We start from the raw sequence: 17,952 nt of genomic DNA on the forward strand, positions 1-17,952 counted from the left end.
TTGGCTACAGTCTGTGGGATCACAAAGAATTGGACACAGCTTAGCAACTAAAGAACAATAACAATAACTTTTTACCCTTAGGGATGATGTTCAAAATAAATCCCTAAAGGGTCCTATGTCTAGCCAATAACCCCAGAGGATTCTATTAGCTTTGTACTTGCCTCTGTAACTTACTTTTATCTCATAGGAACTTTTCATGCAAGATGATGATAAGGACTTAATAGTAAAGGGAGCAAGTGCTCCCTTGAATCCTCAGAAGGACCTGTATCTTCTGTGTGCTCGTGTATGTTGTATGTATGTGGATTAGGTAGGGATCTTAAGTGTCCTTTTTTTTGATGCATATGACAGAAGACAGCAAAACTGGGAAGTGGCATATCTTTTCAATTTTCCAGCCTACTCAGAATCACTGGTGAGTAGTACCAAAATCTCACCAAGAAATTCTTAAATACTTTTTCATATGGAAAGTGACCACAACCTTAGATCCTCTGAAACAGCTCCCTATGAGAGACAAGGTTTGTTAGAACACAGGATGGAGGTGAGGAGGTAGAATGGCAGGTATCTCTGGAAGGGAAGGGATTGAGTGGGTGATGACTGCAGCTCTAAACTACCAGTTTTAGTGAGAGTATATTCAGTCATTTATTCTAGACCTCCCAGTGAGAATAACTTGTATAATTAGACAATTTGTTTTCAAACTCCTTGAAAGCATCAGATAGCTAACAAGATAGTGAGGAATTACCAGACTAAAATCTGGGGCAAGACAATTTTGGGGATGTGAACTTGGGTTTTGGCACAATTTTCTGTTGTAGGTGTGTGTTGATGTAGGTTGCAGCAGTGGAAGACTGAGACATAGATTAGCACTTCTGATCACCTGGCAGAGTTAAGAGGAAAGGGAATAGAATCCAGAGCTGCCACTTAATTTTTTGGTGAGTCTGTCTTAACTTGGGTTTATATCCAAAGTGACTGCATCTAAGGAATAGGGTGAACCAGTAATAGTCCTGCACGAGAGCTACCATTCAGTTTCAAATACTCTGAACCCCTGCAGCTGAATTTCTGCAACCCCAAATTGTTAATGTACTCAAATATACCAGGCTTCCCTGGTGGCTCAGAGGGTAAAGCGTCTGTCTACAATGTGGGAGACGTGGGTTCGATCCCTGGGTTGGGAAGATCCCCTGGAGAAGGAAATGGCAACCCACTCCAGTACTCTTGCCTGGAAAATTCCATAGACTGAGAAGCCTGGTAGGCTACAGTCCACGGGGGTTGCAAAGAGTCGGACACAACTGAGCTACTTCACTGTCACTTTCACTTTTCACTTTCACATATTATAATTCTCTAGATTAGAATGATAGTACATATTATAATTCTCTAGATTAGAATGATAGTAATATAGGTGTCCAATTTATACAAGGGATGTTACAGTATAATATGTGGTCACTATAAAAAGGAAAAAGAAACAGGCTCACAACAGAACAAGACTACATGATTTAAAACTAGCAGAAACTTTAGAACATAGAGATGTACATGCAGTGGGTCCCAATATTGGGGTTTTTAGGAAGATTTTAAATGACTATGCTTACCATTCTCTAACAAATAATAAAAGGGACAGATTTTTAGCAAAGAACTAGGAACTGGAAAAAAAAACTCTAAATCTGAAGAATGTAATAATTGAAATTAAGAACTCAAAGAATGGACTCCACAGTATGTTGAACACAGGTCAGTAGATAAGTTAGAAGAAACTATTCGAAACTAAGTTGCAGAGGACAAAGAATAAAACATACAGGAGTACAGGCATGAGACATAGAGGGTACAATGAGAAGGATTAACATATATGTGATTGAAGTCCCAGAAAAGGAGGAGAGAGGAAATGGTATGAACAATATATGAAGTGATCATGACTGAGGACTTTCCCAAGGTGATGAAAGACATCATGGCACAAATTCAAAAAATGCTGAAGCTCAAGCATCATCAGTAGAAACAAAGTCATATCTGAGCAAATGAAAATAAAACTGCAGAAAACCAACAGTAAAAAGAACAATATTATAAAGAATAAAAACAACTTTTCAAAGAAACAACAATTATAACAGATGAATTCTCAATAGAATCAATGAAAGCTAAAAGACAATGAAATGATATCTTTAAAGTTTTTTAGAATAAAAATCACTGCTATCCAAATACCATAGTCAGCAAAAATATCCTTCAAGAATGTAGGTAAAATAAAAACTTTTCAGACATATGCAAATACAGAGGTTCCCCACCCCCCCAGCAGCAACTTCATATTCAAGGGAATAGTAGACAATGTTCTTCAGGTAGAGGGGAAAAAAATTCCAAGATGGAAATCCAGAGTTTACAGGAAGCAATAGAAATGATATATCTGAGTAATATTAAAGATATATTGATTGCATAAAACAACAATAATAAGTATTTATTAAGTTTACAGATATAGTGTATTTTTGGTACAGCACATAAAACTCAAGTGGGTTAAAGAGACTTAATCCATGGATCTAGGAAAATTCACAGTGAAAATTTTATAAATAGTTTGGAAGAATGATAAAATATAATACTAAATATAAAAACTTATGGGGTGCTATTAAAACTTGATTAGAAGAAATGATTTAGAATTTTAAATGGGTAAGTGAGGATAGGTTGAAAATAATTAGCTATGTGAGGATGTTATTAATAGAAAGGAGGCAAAGGAAGAAAATAATAAAGATAAAAAATAAATGAAATAGTGAAATAATACAGTAGAGAGTGTCAATAAATTCCAAGTTTCATTTTTTACAAAGACTGGTAAAATTCATAATTCTCAGAAGTACTGATCAGGAAATGGTGTGTGTGAGAAATCAAAGAGTGAATATCTGTTCAGATCCTATAAATGTTTAAAAGATTATAATATGATATTATGAAGATTAGCACAAACTCCTAGAGAAATGTAACTTAACAAATGGAACCAAGAAGAAATAGAAAATATAAAATGACTTACAACTCAAACAAATTGAATCTCCAGACCTACATGACTTTATACACTGAAGAAATAAAACCAATTTTATACAAACTCTTCCAGTGTGTGTGTGGGGGGGGGGAAAGCTATAACTCTTTGCAACTAATATTATGAGGCCAGCATGTTCTTGATTCTGAAACCTGGTAATGACTTTGTAAGAAGGCAAAACTTCAGGCCAGTCTCTATCATAATCAAAGATGTAAACAAATAGTAAAGAAAAAATTGTTAAGTCAAATCCAATAATATATAAAAAGGATAATACATACAACCATGTGAAGTTTATTTTAGTAAAGCAAACTTGTTTAAAATTAGAAAGTTCAGCAGTGTAATTCACCACATTAACACAATAAAGGAGAAAAACAGGATTATTGGATGATCATTGATTAGCCCAATAGATTCAGTAAAAAAATTTGATAAATTCAAGATTCACTGTAAAAACTATTGCAATCTAGGCACACAATGGAATATTCCTCAGCCATTAAAAAGAATACATTTGAATCAGTTCTAATGAGGTGGATGAAACTGGAGCCTATTATACAGAGTGAAGTAAGCCAGAAGGAAAAACACCAATACAGTATACTAACGCATATATATGGAATTTAGAAAGATGGTAACAATAACCCTGTGTACGAGACAGCAAAAGAGACACTGATGTATAGAACAGTCTTATGGACTCTGTTGGAGAGGGAGAGGGTGGGAAGATTTGGGAGAATGGCATTGAAACATGTATAATATCATGTATGAAACAAGTTGCCAGTCCAGGTTCGATGCACGATACTGGATGCTTGGGGCTGGTGCACCAGGACGACCCAGAGGGATGGTATGGGGAGGGAGGAGGGAGGAGGGTTCAAGATGGGGAACACACGTGTACCTGTGGTGGAATCATTTCAATATTTGGCAAAACTAATACAATATTGCAAAGTTTAAAAATTAAATAAAATTAAAAAAAATAAAAGATCATGGCTTTAATTATGAAAAAAAAAAAAAACTATTGCAATCTAGGAATAAAAGGAAACAAAATAATAAAGGGTACCTATAAAAATGTACATACTTGAAAGTGAAAGTTGCTGAGTTGTGTCCGACTCTTTGCGACCCCATGGACTATACAGTCCATGGAATTCTACAGGCCAGGAATACGGGAGTGGGTTGCCTTTTCCTTCTCCAGGGGATCTTCCCAACTCAGGGATCGAACCCAGGTCTCCCGCATTGCAGGTAGATTCTTTACCAGCTTAGCCACAAGGGAAACCCAAGAATACTGGAGTGAGTAGCCCATCCCTTCTCCAGTGCATCTTCCTGACCCAGGAATCCAACTGGGGTCTCCTGCATTGCAGGCAGATTCTTTATCAATGGAACTATCAGGGAAGCCCATAAAAACTCACATGCTTAATGAGGAAGTATTAGATGCTTCTTCCCTGAATTCAGGAATAACATAAGTATATCCACCATTACTATTTCAATTCAGTACATACTAGAAGCCCTAAAGAGTATGAAATAGAAAGGAAAAGAAATGCACAAATAAATTTTGGAACCTGGTGGCTCAGATGGTAAAGAATCTGCCTGCAGTGCGGGAGGCCCAGGTTTGATCCCTGGATCGGGAAGATCTCCTGGAGAAGGAAATGGCAACCCACTCCAGTATTCTTGCCTGGAGAATTCCATGGAGAGAGGAGCCTGGCGGGATACAGCCCATGGGGACAAAAAGTGTTAGATACGACTGAGCAACTAACACTTTTAACTTGTTCCATTAATATATAAATAAAAAAACTTCTTGTTATCTGCAGATGATATGATCATAAATTGAAAATTCAGAAACAACATGGATGATTACACAGATGATTGTTAGAAATAAAAGTGAAGTTAGTAAGACTGTTGGGTAAGACATCAAAATATAAAATCAATTCCATCTATATACTGGTGAAAAAGGATTTTTAAAAGTACCATATCTGGTATAACAAAATATTTTTAAGACCTCTATGCATAGAACAGTAAACTATTACTGAAAGAACATTCTAAAAATACTTAAATGGGTATATGACAATGGATTGAAACATATTAAGATGCAATTTCAACTAAAACCCTGGTTGGTTTTTGCATGGAATTGAGAAGATAACTTTAATTTGCACATGTGTTGAGTAAATGTAGGACTAAAGATGGTATAAGGTATTTAAAAGTATTCCCAGTAATGATATATAAAACAGTCCATGTGTTATGTAAAAATATAAAAAATAAATTGTAACATACGTTTGCAACTTCATACGATCCATTTAATATCTGTTCCATGTAATGATTTAGATCTCTGAACCTTTTGTGATCTGAATTTGTAAAAGGTAAGTGCCACCAGTGAGGAAACCTGTTTTAAAAGAAAAAAAGTATATTTTCATTAGTTTGAAAATTGGTGTCTGTATCTTAGAATTGTTCATGGAGTTTTAGCTGCATCAGATGGAAGAGCCAATGAAAACATTTTTTTATAAAACCACAGAATACATGATTAATTCTGAGAGTTTTAGTAACATGGCTGTGGACATGTGCTATTTTAACTGTTATTAATATTAACACTACTTTAATTTAATTTAGCACACTAAACTAATATATATTTTCCCTCTTACTGTGTTTATGGCAGACCACACATTTTGTCTTTTAATACATGTGGGGGTTAATAAATACTTTCTGAAATTTAATGATTCATAATTTTCCCAAAAAGTCAGATGGTATTGATGCTTCTGGGTTCACTAGAGACACTGCTACACTAGCTAAATTAAACATTTCACCAAGTTACATATGCTTCCATCTGGTCTTAGTCTTTTGGAACAAAGTATCACTTTCCTCAGAGGTCTGACTTGCAAAATTTCCTCTTTGCTATCTGATGATTCATCTTGATGGGTTGGACATTGATTACGACCAATTATGGGGTGGCATGACCTGTTAAAGGCAGTAGGTTTTGCTGCTTAAGGGCTTCCCTGGTAGCTCAGATGGCAAGGAATCTGCTTGCAATGCAGGAGACTCAGGTTTGCTTCTTGGGTCGGGAAGATCCCCTGGAGAAGGGAATAGCTACCCACTCCAGTATTCTTGCCTGGAGAATTCCATGGACAGAGGAGCCTTGGCGGACTACAGTCCATGGGTCACAAAGGGTTGGACACAACTGAGCGACTAACACTTTACCTTTTCTGTTTAAATGCATCGTTTTAGGAACTATCTAGCAGCTCCCTCTGACTGCAGTCTTGCTGTTGCCTCCTTCATCTTCTGCTGCTTTGGTCTAGACCTTCCCCTGGGCAAAGGAGCATGGGGGATGGTAAAGGGTTGTCAGCAAACACACCAAAGTATGTGACAACCGCAGGACATCCTATCCATTGCTTCTTGTCGGAAACATCAGGGAAATCCAAAATAATATGTCTGTGTCTTTAAATAATTGATATTTTACTTTTTAACTTTTGTGGTTCTAAGGCTTAAAGTATTAAAAGTTTTCATCCAGATTTAGTTATCATAAAATTTAGTATCATATATAATTAATCAAAACACAGAAATACATTTGGTAAGTAGATAGATTTTGCTGGTTTTAAATATTAATTTATTTGTGGATGGATTTTCCTTATTGCTAGAATAAAATGGAGTTCAACATTAGTTCTATTCCATTTTTATAGATGGATGTACTAAAAAATATTGCATGTAAATAAATATATGAGAATTAAGGAATTCAGCTCCAGTAATATCCTTCAATTGTTTGAAGTGCTTTTGAGTTATATATCAAATATAACACAGTAATAGTTCTTGAAAATGATTTTTTAGGATATTTTATCTGATGGTGCTGACAAGTCTTCTCTCAGTTCTGTTCACACCACAGATTAAGAAAAACCGGACCTGCAAACAGATTTGATATCCAGTTATTAGAATAATTCATTTTCTCAGTACCAATACCGATATTTTGGTTTGCCCTTTATTTGAGTCTCAGAGACTTTGTACTCGCTGGGACAGTGTATCAACATAAAATCCTGGATGGCTGGGAGAAGAGCGATGGTGAAAGTAAGCCAGGGAAAGGAAATCAACCTTTCCCAAGTAGATGAGTTTTAATTCTATTTTATAATTTTATTCATTTATTTTTTGCTGCGCTGGGTCTTGGTTGCTGCATGGGTTTTTCCTCTAGTTGTTGTGAGTGGGGGCTCCTCTCTAGCTGCAGTGTGAGGGCTTCTCATTGCGGTGGCTCCTCTTACTGCAGAGCACAGGCTCTAGGACGTGCGTGCTTGAGTTGTTGCTGCTCCCAGGCTCCAGAGTGCAGGCCAAATACTTGTGGTGCACAGGCTTAGTTGCTCTGCGGCATGTAGGATCTTGCTGGACCAGGGATCAAACCTGTGCCTCCTGCATCGGCAAGTGGATTCTTTACTGTTGAGCCAGCAGGGAAGCCCTCATGCAGATGAATTTAAAGATGATTAATTTCAAGGAAGATTTCTATGTCTGTGTATTATCAAAAGGTACCAAGAAGTATAAACAACCTGATTTCAAGACCACTGTTTTACAATATGTCTAATTTGAACTTTCTGATCATACTTTCTAGATTGGATTTACATAATTTGCATAAAGCTTCTTTTAGTAAATTTAGGAGTCAGAGGAAATCTTGCCCTCATCCTTCATCTATATGCATTGCTATAAGCTTGAGCTCCTTTGGGACTGTCAGCATACAAATATTGTTCAGGGCACAAAGGACTAAATATTCCTCCCTTCCACATGTTGCTTGAATGGTTTTAAAATCAATTTAGGTCCCATTACCTGGCAGGAGTTGTTGAGCAAAGCAGAATCCTAACTAAAGCTGAAAATCGAGACGAGGCACATGGAAAGAGATTATTGACACTTTGAAGTTTTACAAGTTATACTAATATGTATTGAGGAGAGAAAAGAGTAGAAGAGAGACATTTTTGAAACCTAAAGGAACAATCATTTACAGAAATGAATGAACGTAATTTCTAAATCATTAATAAGTAAGATACAATGGAAACCACTAATGTTGAATTCAGTATTTGTAGTTGGACTTTAAATTTTTTGGCCAGTATTTTCTTTTCTTCAGTTATCATATTAGATGTTTTTCAATAATTCTTAAACCTGATGTTGTCTTTAAGTTTTCACAATGACATTCCTTCCCTGTCAGTCTCTTACTCTGATGACTTTCTGATTTTTAAAGCATTTGTATTTCAAAATTTCTGAGATATCTGCAAGTATAGAGTTTCATGAATGTAAACTACTCAGTCTTCAATAATGCCCACTATCTTTCCATCCACTGGTGATGTTGCTTAGATTTATATTTTGGTAAGTGACTAAACTCTGAAAGTCTAATGAAAATCCACATGTACCAAGTATGTCAGGTCAGGTATGAACATTCCTATTGTTAAAGGACCATTTACTCAAGAAAAATCCTGGTACATTTGGCTCTCCCTATCTGCAGGTTCTACATCTGCATATTCAATAAACTGTAGATTGAACTATTAGGAAAAAATAATCCAGAAAGTTCCAAAATGCAAAATTTAAATTTGCTGCATGCCAGAAAACATTTACATAGCATTTACATTGTATTTATAACTATTTACATAGCATTTATATTGTATTAGATATTATAAGAAATCTAGAGGTGATTTAAAGTAAGAGGAGACTTTAAAGTAAGAGGGTAGGTTATATGTAAACACTATGTCATCTTATGTGTAGGACTTAAGCATGCAAGGATTTTGGTGTCCACAGGAGGGGGTCCTAGAACCAATCCTTTGTGGATACCAAGAAACTACTCTATAGGTAACATTTGATATGCCTAAGTGCAAATATCATAATTTCTAAGAAGTTCCTTTTTTAAAAGTCAAGATATTCCACATACTCAAGTCTATAATCTAAATTTGGCTAGTTCTAAATGATAAATTTTAGAAGATTTATTTAATCAGAAGTTATTTTGAATTATACCCTTTGTTTATGCTTAATATGTTTTTGCTATAACATGAACTGAAGCAATGTTTCTCAAGACTGCAAAATGAAGGTAATAACAAGTTAAACTTAGATAACCCAAGTTCAAGTTAATGTGTGTGCTCTATGCTTAGTCGTGTCTGACACTTGCGGCCCCATAGACTGTAGCCTGCCAGGCTCCTCTGTCCATGGGATTCTCCAGGCAAGAATATTGAAGTGGGTTGCCATTTCCTTCTCCAGGGATCAAGTTAATAATTAATAACAAAAATGAATTGATGTGAATAAATTTTACTTGTATACTAATTGATACTGATAAATTTTTCTTATACAGCAAAAAAATATATCAGAGCTTTTTGTCACCATTATTTGCTGAAAGAGAAGATATATGCAATGTCATTCTGCATTTTCAATTTTATTTTAACAGAAAATTCTAGAAAAAAGATTAAATTTTAAAAACAGGCAAAGAAAACAATTTTACTGATAATTGATGAAAAATGAAATTGGTTCTGATTTTTTTGTCTAAAACACCAATGCCTGAAAGCAGACAAAATTAAAAACTTTTTTCTGTTTTATGAGACAAAAGGTTCTTTATTCTGAGAGCAATAGAGACTGCTTGGATAGGTTCAGTGGAACTAGAATCAGAATGCTGTATTGTTCACAAATAGAAAACCCCATAACCATAATTTCTCCTTATGTTCAAGGGCAAGTACTGAACGCAAAACCCTAAGGAGGACAATCCTTACTCTGGGAGGGTCAGTGATGCAAACTGCTTTTGAAGTTGGCTGTGAAGTTTTGCAAACTGGTCAAATGACTTTTCTGTCAGGCTTGTTTCGTTGTTACTGTGAGTCACCTGGATTAGATACAGCTGCAGAAAAGAAGTAGACAAAATCAAAAGACGGCAGTATCAACCTTCCATACATTCTAAAATCTGGCTCCGTGTAAACTAAACAAAGCAATAATTTCTGCAAAAAAAAAATCATCACAAAAGATAAGAGGTGCATTTTGTAAAGGCAAAATTACCTATAAACACACGGTATAGAAAGATATCATAATCTTAGGTGCTAGGAACAGACTGCCTAATTTCTGTTCTTCTTTCCTTGTGGACATTTTAATTGGTTCTTGACTTATAGTCTACTACAGGGCAGGAACTGTTCTCTTTGAGATTCTCTACTAACAGCTCTGGTTGTTATGATTTCTCCTTGGAACATCCTCCTTAATGGCACACTTAAATGATTTTTCATATGCATATTAAAAAAAATAAGCATGGTATCAGGAAGAATGTGTACAGTGAAGCACAGTGGGAGATGTAGTTAAATGATATTTAAGTTAAGATGACAGTCTTGAAACTTACATGGCTGGTTTTCTTGCTGAACCCTAAGACTGTTGCTCTTTGGATTGACCTGCTTGCACCTGGCATACAGGATTCCTGGGAAAAAGTCTGTGAAGTCGATTTGGCAGGGCTTATGGCTGTCATTTGTGCAAGTGTGTGGATCAAGTTATTCAATTTCACAGGGAAGCACTCCAGACTTTCCTTTATTTTCCTAGAGAAATGAAAAAAAGATAAGATAGTGAGTGATGTTCCCCCTGAGTTGACCCATTTCACTTGAGTCATTTCCTTGTGTTAGATGTGGATGGGAAAGTCAAGGACCATGCCTATTGATTTGGAGTACACTATTAATAGTAAACATTATTTTTACCAACTTCAAATTCACATCTTGAGCTGTTAGCAAATATAAGAGAAACTTCCGTGGTGAAATATAAAACTAATTGCAATATTTCTATCTTGACTTCTTTAAATTTTTCAAAAATAGAAATTCTTTAAATTTCTATTTTTGTTGTTGTTCAGTACTGTGTCATGTCCAACTCTTTGCAACCCCATGGACTGTAGCACACCAGGATCCTCTATCCTCTACTAACTCTTGGAGTTTGTTCAAACTCATGTCCATTGAGTCCGTGATACCATCCAACCATCTCACCCTTTGTTGTCCCCTTCTCCTCCTGCCTTCAATCTTTCCCAGCAGGGTCTTTTCCAATGAATCAGCTCTTCCCATTAGGTGGCCAAAGTATTGGAGCTTCAGCTTCACCATCAGTCCTTCAACGAATGTTCAGGGTTGATTTCCTTTAGGATTGATTGGCTTGATCTCCTTGCAGTCCAAGGGACTCTCAAGAGTCTTCTTCAACACCACAGTTTAAAACCATCGGTACTTGTAAAGTAATTAGCCTCCAATTAAAATAAATAAATTTATATTAAAAAAAAAAGCATTGGTACTTCAGTACTCAGCCTTCTTTATGGTCCAACTCTCACATGCATACATGACTACTGGGAAAACCATAACTTTGACTAGGCAGACCTTTGTCAGCAAAGTGATGTCTCTGCTTTTTAGTACACTGTCTAGGTTGTCATAGCTTTTCTTCCAAGAAGCAAGCGTCTTCTAATTTCATGGCTGCAGTTACCATCTGCAGTTATTTTAGAGCCCAAGAAAATAAAGTCTGTCACTGTTTCCATTTTTTTCCCCTTCTATTTGCCATGAAGTGAAGGGACTGGATGCCATGATCTTAATTTTTTGAATGTTGAGTTTTAAACCAGCTTTTTCACTCTCCTCTTTCACTGTCATCAAGAGACTCGTTAATTCCTCTTTACTTTCAGCCATTAGAATGGTATCATCTGCATATTTGAGGTTGTTGATATTTTTCCCAACAATCTTGATTCCAGCTTGTGCTTTTCACATGAGGTACTCTGCATATAACTTAAATAAGCAGGGTGGCAATACACAGCCTTGATGTACTCCTTTTCCGATTTTGATCCAGTTCTCTGTTCCATGTGCAGTTCTAACTCTTGCTTCTTGATCCGCATACAGGTTTCTCAGGAGACAGGTAATGTGGTCTCGGATTTTTGTATTCTATTTTTTAGGAATAATTTAAAACATCAATTCATTTAAAATACTTAAACAATTCCAGAAGTTATATCTATCAAAACAGTGTATATTCCAAGAAGCCCAACATCTATCCCTGAACTCTCTATACTATTCCCTTCTTCCCCCTATATTTAAACATTTTTTAAAAATTATGATTTAACTTTCATTGTTTTATTTTCAAATATATTTGATTTCCTCTGTCAACTATTTTCTAAGAAGTTGTATACTATAATACTATATTTAATATACACATATTTTACATGGAATGCTTTTCACTCTGGTCTTTATTTTATTTTTTAGTTTGGTTTTGGATCATCTCTGCTTTATTATTATGATTATTTATATTTAAGATGGTTTGCAATTGTGTCCTAATGGTATAATAAATATCTTTAGATAATACCCTTTATCCCCTGTGCCCTTTTTCTCCAGTATCTGATTGCAGTGTTATCCTTTTTATCCCAGTTCATCTAATAAAGCAATCTTTATGCCTACTTCACTTTTCATATGTGCTTCCTATTTCACTCCCATTTTTTACAGAGCTATTCTATCTGCACTATATGGTATCTATACTATACATATTACACATTCCCTCTTCTGACTATCATTAAATATGATATGCTCTACCAGTCCTATGTCACATCCCTCTGTCATTTTGACTATCTGATGCTCATTTTCTGGCAAATTCCGCCAGAAGTGCTCAAGGAAGTAAGTTTCTGAGTTCTGGGTGTTGATAACAGTTTTTCTGTGGCCTTTATGTATGAAAGTCAATTTTACTGGCTACAATACCCGTGGCTCACGTTTTCCTTTTTGGGGGTCATAAAAATATTATTTAATTTTCTTCAGGAATAAAGGATTATGACCCAAAATTCTTATGACAGTCTGAACTTCTTTCCCTTACAAGTGAATTGATCTTTTTGCCTAGATGCTTAAAGCAAGCTTTTTTTCCCCCCTCAAATCCAATACTTTCTCCAAAAATATGTTTCAGGTTGGTTATTCTGGGTAACTTTCTCAATATGCAAAGTGTCTTTTTCATATGTAATTTCAAGTCTTTTCATTTTTCTGAAAACTTCTTGAATTATGATGTTAATATTCATCAAAATACTAAATATACAATTTAGTTTTGATATTGTTTTGATATATTACTTTGGTTTTCTTCTTCAGGGACTTTATTAAAGTATGTTTTATTTTCTAATTTTTGGGAGGTTTCATCATTTCATTTTTGAGTTTTCTCTAATTATAATTTACATTGCTCTTCCATATCTTTATCATTTTCTTAATTTCTTTTAGCTCAATTTGAAATATAACAGTTTATCCCTTTGTTAGGAATGTCTTTCTGGCATACTTTCATTGAAGAGATTTTATTTGCATTTTATTTCTTTTTTAAAAATTCTAATTTTGTATGACATTCAAACATGATCCATCTTACTTATTCATTTTAAGATGAAATTAAACTTTCAGGAAGGAGTAGAGGGTTCTCAGGATCTTAAGCCCTCTTTTCTGTTGCTGTCACAGGTAAAAAAACACTGTTTCATACTTTCTGAGATATGCTGCTTTGGCTGGTCCCTTTGCCCCCAATTTTTTCTGGATTTTGTTTTTCCTTTGCTCCTACAATCTTTCTCCTTTCATTCGGATTATATTTATGGCAGTTTGTCTTCAGCTTAGGACTTTTTCTAGGGAGGAAGTGTCAGTTACCTTTGAGAGTTTATAGACTTCCCCAACCTTTTCAGATTTTCCATGGACCCTTGCCCTTCCTTGTGAACTGGAGTGTGTAAAAGTCCTTCCCCATTTCAGCTGCTTCATAGCTTATCAAATTGGCCTGCTCGGCTTTCCAGTGAGTACCTGTGAGCTCTGTGAAGCCTTGTTCTCAGGTCCACCAGGTAACTGTGGCCTCCTTAGCTTCCTCCCATAAGATTCTGTTACACAAGTCTTGTAACTTCATGATCTGCCCTTCCCTGCTTGTTCTTAGGAATACCTTGTTACTTCTGTTTTGGATGCTGTCCACAGTTTTGGGGTTTTGCTACCCTATTTGATCTGTTTTATGAATTATGAAAGAAACTCCAGGCACACTAAAATATTTGCTTTTTTAGAAATAAAATGCAATTCAAGCCGCACAGTAAAATATTAAGTAAAATGTAAAAGGTTTGCCTCATCCTTCTTCCGTTACCACTCTCCTCCCCCCAAATAGCCAGTATGAAGAGTTTGGTAGTTTTCTTTTGCGGTTCCTCTATACACTTGTGCAAATGAGCAGACACACAGACACAGATGACACTTGCACTAGTTTTACTCTTGTTATATGCCAGGTGCATACTAGGATATACCAATGAGAAAACCAGACAGAAATGTCTCCCCTTATAAAGTTTCTATAATGTGAATATAAACTATCATGAAATAAACATAAAAATATAGGATTTGAGAAAGTAATATAAACCATAGAAGAAACTAAGATAGAAATTGGGGAGAAGGAATATGCGGTAGGAAACAGTTGCTGTTTTGAGCAGGATGAAAGTGAAAGTCACTCAGGCCTGTTCGCCTCTTTGTGACCCCATGGACTATACAGTCCATGGAATGCTCCAGGCCAGAATACTAGAGTGGATAGCCTTTCCCTTCACCAGGGGATCTTCCCAACCCAGGGATCAAGCCCAGGCCTCCCACAATAGCAGGTGGATTCTTTACCAGCTGAGCCACAAGGGAAGTCCAAGAATACTGGAGTGGATGGCCTATTGCTTCTCTAGCGAATCTTCTGACACAGGAATCGAACTGGGGTCTCCTGCATTGCAGGCAGATTCTTTACCAGCTGAACTACCAGGGAAACCCCTTAAGCAGGATGGTCAGGGATAATCTCACTGAAAAGATGGGCGGAGTGATTTGACAAACTTAATTTGCCAAGAACATAGACCATAGGAATTTCTGTTGGAGGATATTCTAGAAAGAAACAACAGCTCATCCAGAAGCTCAGAGGTAGATGGATGACTGATGCTTAACAGACAGCAAAAAATTGCAGTGTGGCTGACAGAGTGAGGAGGGGAAGAAGGGAATCAGGCAGATAAAGGGAGCATGTTTTTGTAAGAATTTTGAAGTTGTGTGAGATGGAAGTAAAAAAGGCAAGAGTCAAAAATCACAATTATTTGAAATGTAATCTGCTTTTTTAACAGTAATATATTTTGGACATGAACTTGGGCAAACTTTGGGAGATGGTGAGGGACAGAGAGGCCTGCTGTGCTGCAGTCCATGGGGTCACATAGAGTCCGACATGACTTAGTGACTGAACAACAACAAATATATTTTGGAAGAAAAATTTTCCAATAACTTGTGCAATGTAAGTAGCCCCCAAATATTTGTTGAATGAATAATCTTTCTATTTCAGAAAATAGAGTTAACTTTATTTAAAAAAAAAAAACTTGCACTGGTCAACTATTTTACATATGGTAACATACATGTTTCAATGCTATTCTCTCAAATCATCCCACCCTCACCTTCTCGCACATAGTCCAAAAGTCTGTTCTTTACATCTGTGTCTCTTTTGCTGCCTTGCATATAGAATCATTGTTACTGTCTTTCTAAATTCCATATATATGTGTTAGTATACTGTGTTGCTGTTTATCTTTCTGGCTTACTTCACTCTGTAAAATAGGCTCCAGTTTCATCCACCTCATTAGAACTGATTCAAATGTGTTTTTTTAAATAGCTGAGTAATATTCCATTGTGTATATGTACCACAACTTCCTTATGCATTCATCTGCCAAAGGACATCTAGGTTGCTTGCATGTCCTAGCTATTGTAAACAGTGATGCAATGAACATTGGGGTACATGTGTCTCTTTCAATTCTGGTTTCCTCAGTGTATAACGCCCAGCAGTGGGATTGCTGGATCATATGGAAGTTCTATTTCCAGTTTTTTAAGGAATCCCCACACTGTTCTCAATATTGGCTGTACCAGTTTGCATTCCCACCAACAGTTTAAGACGGTCAAGTTTAAAACTTGACCAGTGCAAGTTTGATGCATGAAGCAGGGCACTCAAAGCCAGTGCTGTTGAACACTCCAGAAGGATGGATGGGAGAGGTGGGGAGAGAAGTGCAAGGGGGGTTCAAGATAGGGGGACACATGTGCACACATGGCTGATTCATGTTGATGTATGGCAGAAACCACCACAATATTGTAAAGTAATTATCCTCCAATTAAAATAAATAAATTAAAAAAAAAAAAACCAATACAATATTGTAAAGTTAAAAAATAAAATAAAATAAAAAATAATAAATAGAATTAAAAAAATTATCTATCTAGAAGTATAGATATACAATGATTAACCAATCTTTTTTTCCATTGCAAAGACCATTCTTTCCTCACTGATTCAACTTTTGTCCAACACCGATGGTCTACATACATATAGGCTTATTCTTGGCTTCTTCATTTGGTTGCACTCGTCAATTTGTCTATCTCTGTGTTAATACTACATTTTCTTAAATAGCTAGAATTTACAGTAAGTCTTGAAAATTCTTTTTCCTTGTTCTTCTTTAAGTGTTTTTTTTGTTTGTTTTTGTTTTCCCATGAATTTAGGTCCTTTGACCTCCTGAATATATTTTAGAATCAGCTTATCAAGCTTCTGTTGTTGTTCAGTCACCCAGTCATGTCTGACTTTTTGGGACCCCATGGACTGCAGCACGCCAGGCTCCCTTGTCCTTCACCATCTTCTGGAGTTCACCCAATTCATGTCCAGTGAGTCGGTGATGCCATCCAACCATCTCATCATCTGACACCTCAATCTTTTCCTGTATCAGGGACTTTTCCAATGAGTTGGCTGTTCGCATCAGATGACCAAAATACAGGAGTTTCAGCTTCAGCATCAGTGCTTCTAATTAGTATTCAGGGTTGATCTCCCTTAAGATTGACTGGTTTGATCTCCTTGCTGTCCAAGGGACTTTCAGGAGTCTTCTCCAGCACCACAGTTTGAAGGCATCAATTCTTTGGTGCTCAGCCTTCTTTACAGTCCAGCTCTCACAACTGTACATGACCACTGGAAAGACCATCGCCTTGACTCTATGGACTTTTGTGGTTTGTCATAGCTTTCCAGCCAAGAAGAAATCGTCTTCTGATTTTATGGCTGCAGTCACCATCCACAGTGATTTTAGAGCCCAGGAAGAGGAAATCTGTCACTGCTTCCACCTTTTCCCCTTCTATTTGTCATGAAGTAATGGAGCCATGATCTTAGTTTATTTTAATATTTAGTTTTAAGCCAGCTCTTTCACTCTCCTCCTTCACCCTCATCAAGAGACTCTTTGGTTCTTCCTCTTTGCTTTCTGCCATCAGAGTGGTATCATCTGCATATCTGAGGTTGTTGATGTTTCTCCCACCTATCTTGATTCCAGCTTGTAAGTCATCCAGCCCAGCATTTCTCATGATGTGCTCAGCTTGATGTGCTTATCCAGCTTACCCATACACAAAATAAATGAACAATTATTTGAGTAGCATTCATTAAACTATAAATTAATTTGGGGAGAATCAACATCTTCACAGTACCGAAACATACAACCACTAAACATGGCATATTTCTCCATTTAATTGAGTCTCATTTTACATCCTTCTGTACAATTTTAGAATTTTTTTCCTGTGGATGTTTTGCATATCTTTTGTTAGATTTATCATAGCTTTTAAATTCTAGTTTTTCCTAAACTTTACCTAATAACTGTTAATATATGAGTAGATTTTAAGTCATTATTTCTAACAATATACTGTATATTCTTTTGAAATTTGAATGGACACAGTCATGTTATATGAAAACAGTGACAGAATTTTCTGTTACCTTTTACATTACTAAGATTTCTAGTTCAATGTTAAATAAAAATAGTAATAGCAGGCATTTTTGGTTTGTTTGATTATAGGGAAAAGCTTTTAATGTTTTCCTACTAAGCACAATGTTTTCTATAGTTTTTAGCTACAGGTTAAGGACACTTCTATTTGTTTTTAGAGAGTTGAAAAAACAGTGATTCTAAATTTTAATACCTGCATTTTCTGTATCTACTTAGGTGATCATATAAAGTTCCCCCTCTATTTTTTTCACTACTGACTCTTGAATGTTTATCTTGTAACTACTTACTGTATTAAATTCTCATTATTTCA

General features: G+C 36.0%; 1 protein-coding gene across 9 annotated transcripts in view; it reads right to left on the bottom strand.

Moving 5' to 3' along the window:
- Positions 1 to 17,952, bottom strand: part of PIK3C2G (phosphatidylinositol-4-phosphate 3-kinase catalytic subunit type 2 gamma) — a 651,449-nt gene that overhangs the window by 86,552 nt on the left and 546,945 nt on the right. For 8 of the 9 annotated variants that reach the window (XM_086401881.1, XM_086401878.1, XM_086401882.1 and 5 more), the window contains 3 exons: positions 10,275 to 10,464; positions 9,667 to 9,788; positions 5,234 to 5,342 (listed from right to left, as the gene is read on the bottom strand). In XM_086401881.1, coding sequence (XP_086258007.1) covers positions 5,234 to 5,342; positions 9,667 to 9,788; positions 10,275 to 10,464 — 421 coding nt within the window. Of the gene's footprint in view, positions 1 to 4,438; positions 4,664 to 5,233; positions 5,343 to 9,666; positions 9,789 to 10,274; positions 10,465 to 17,952 lie in introns of those variants that run through there. The other variant, XM_086401883.1, reaches the window with a different exon arrangement.

Source organism: Bos grunniens, chromosome 5 (assembly GCF_055505025.1).
Source record: "Bos grunniens cultivar Pamir isolate PY7600 chromosome 5, Bosgru_T2T1.0, whole genome shotgun sequence".
Taxonomy (NCBI): domain Eukaryota; kingdom Metazoa; phylum Chordata; class Mammalia; order Artiodactyla; family Bovidae; genus Bos; species Bos grunniens.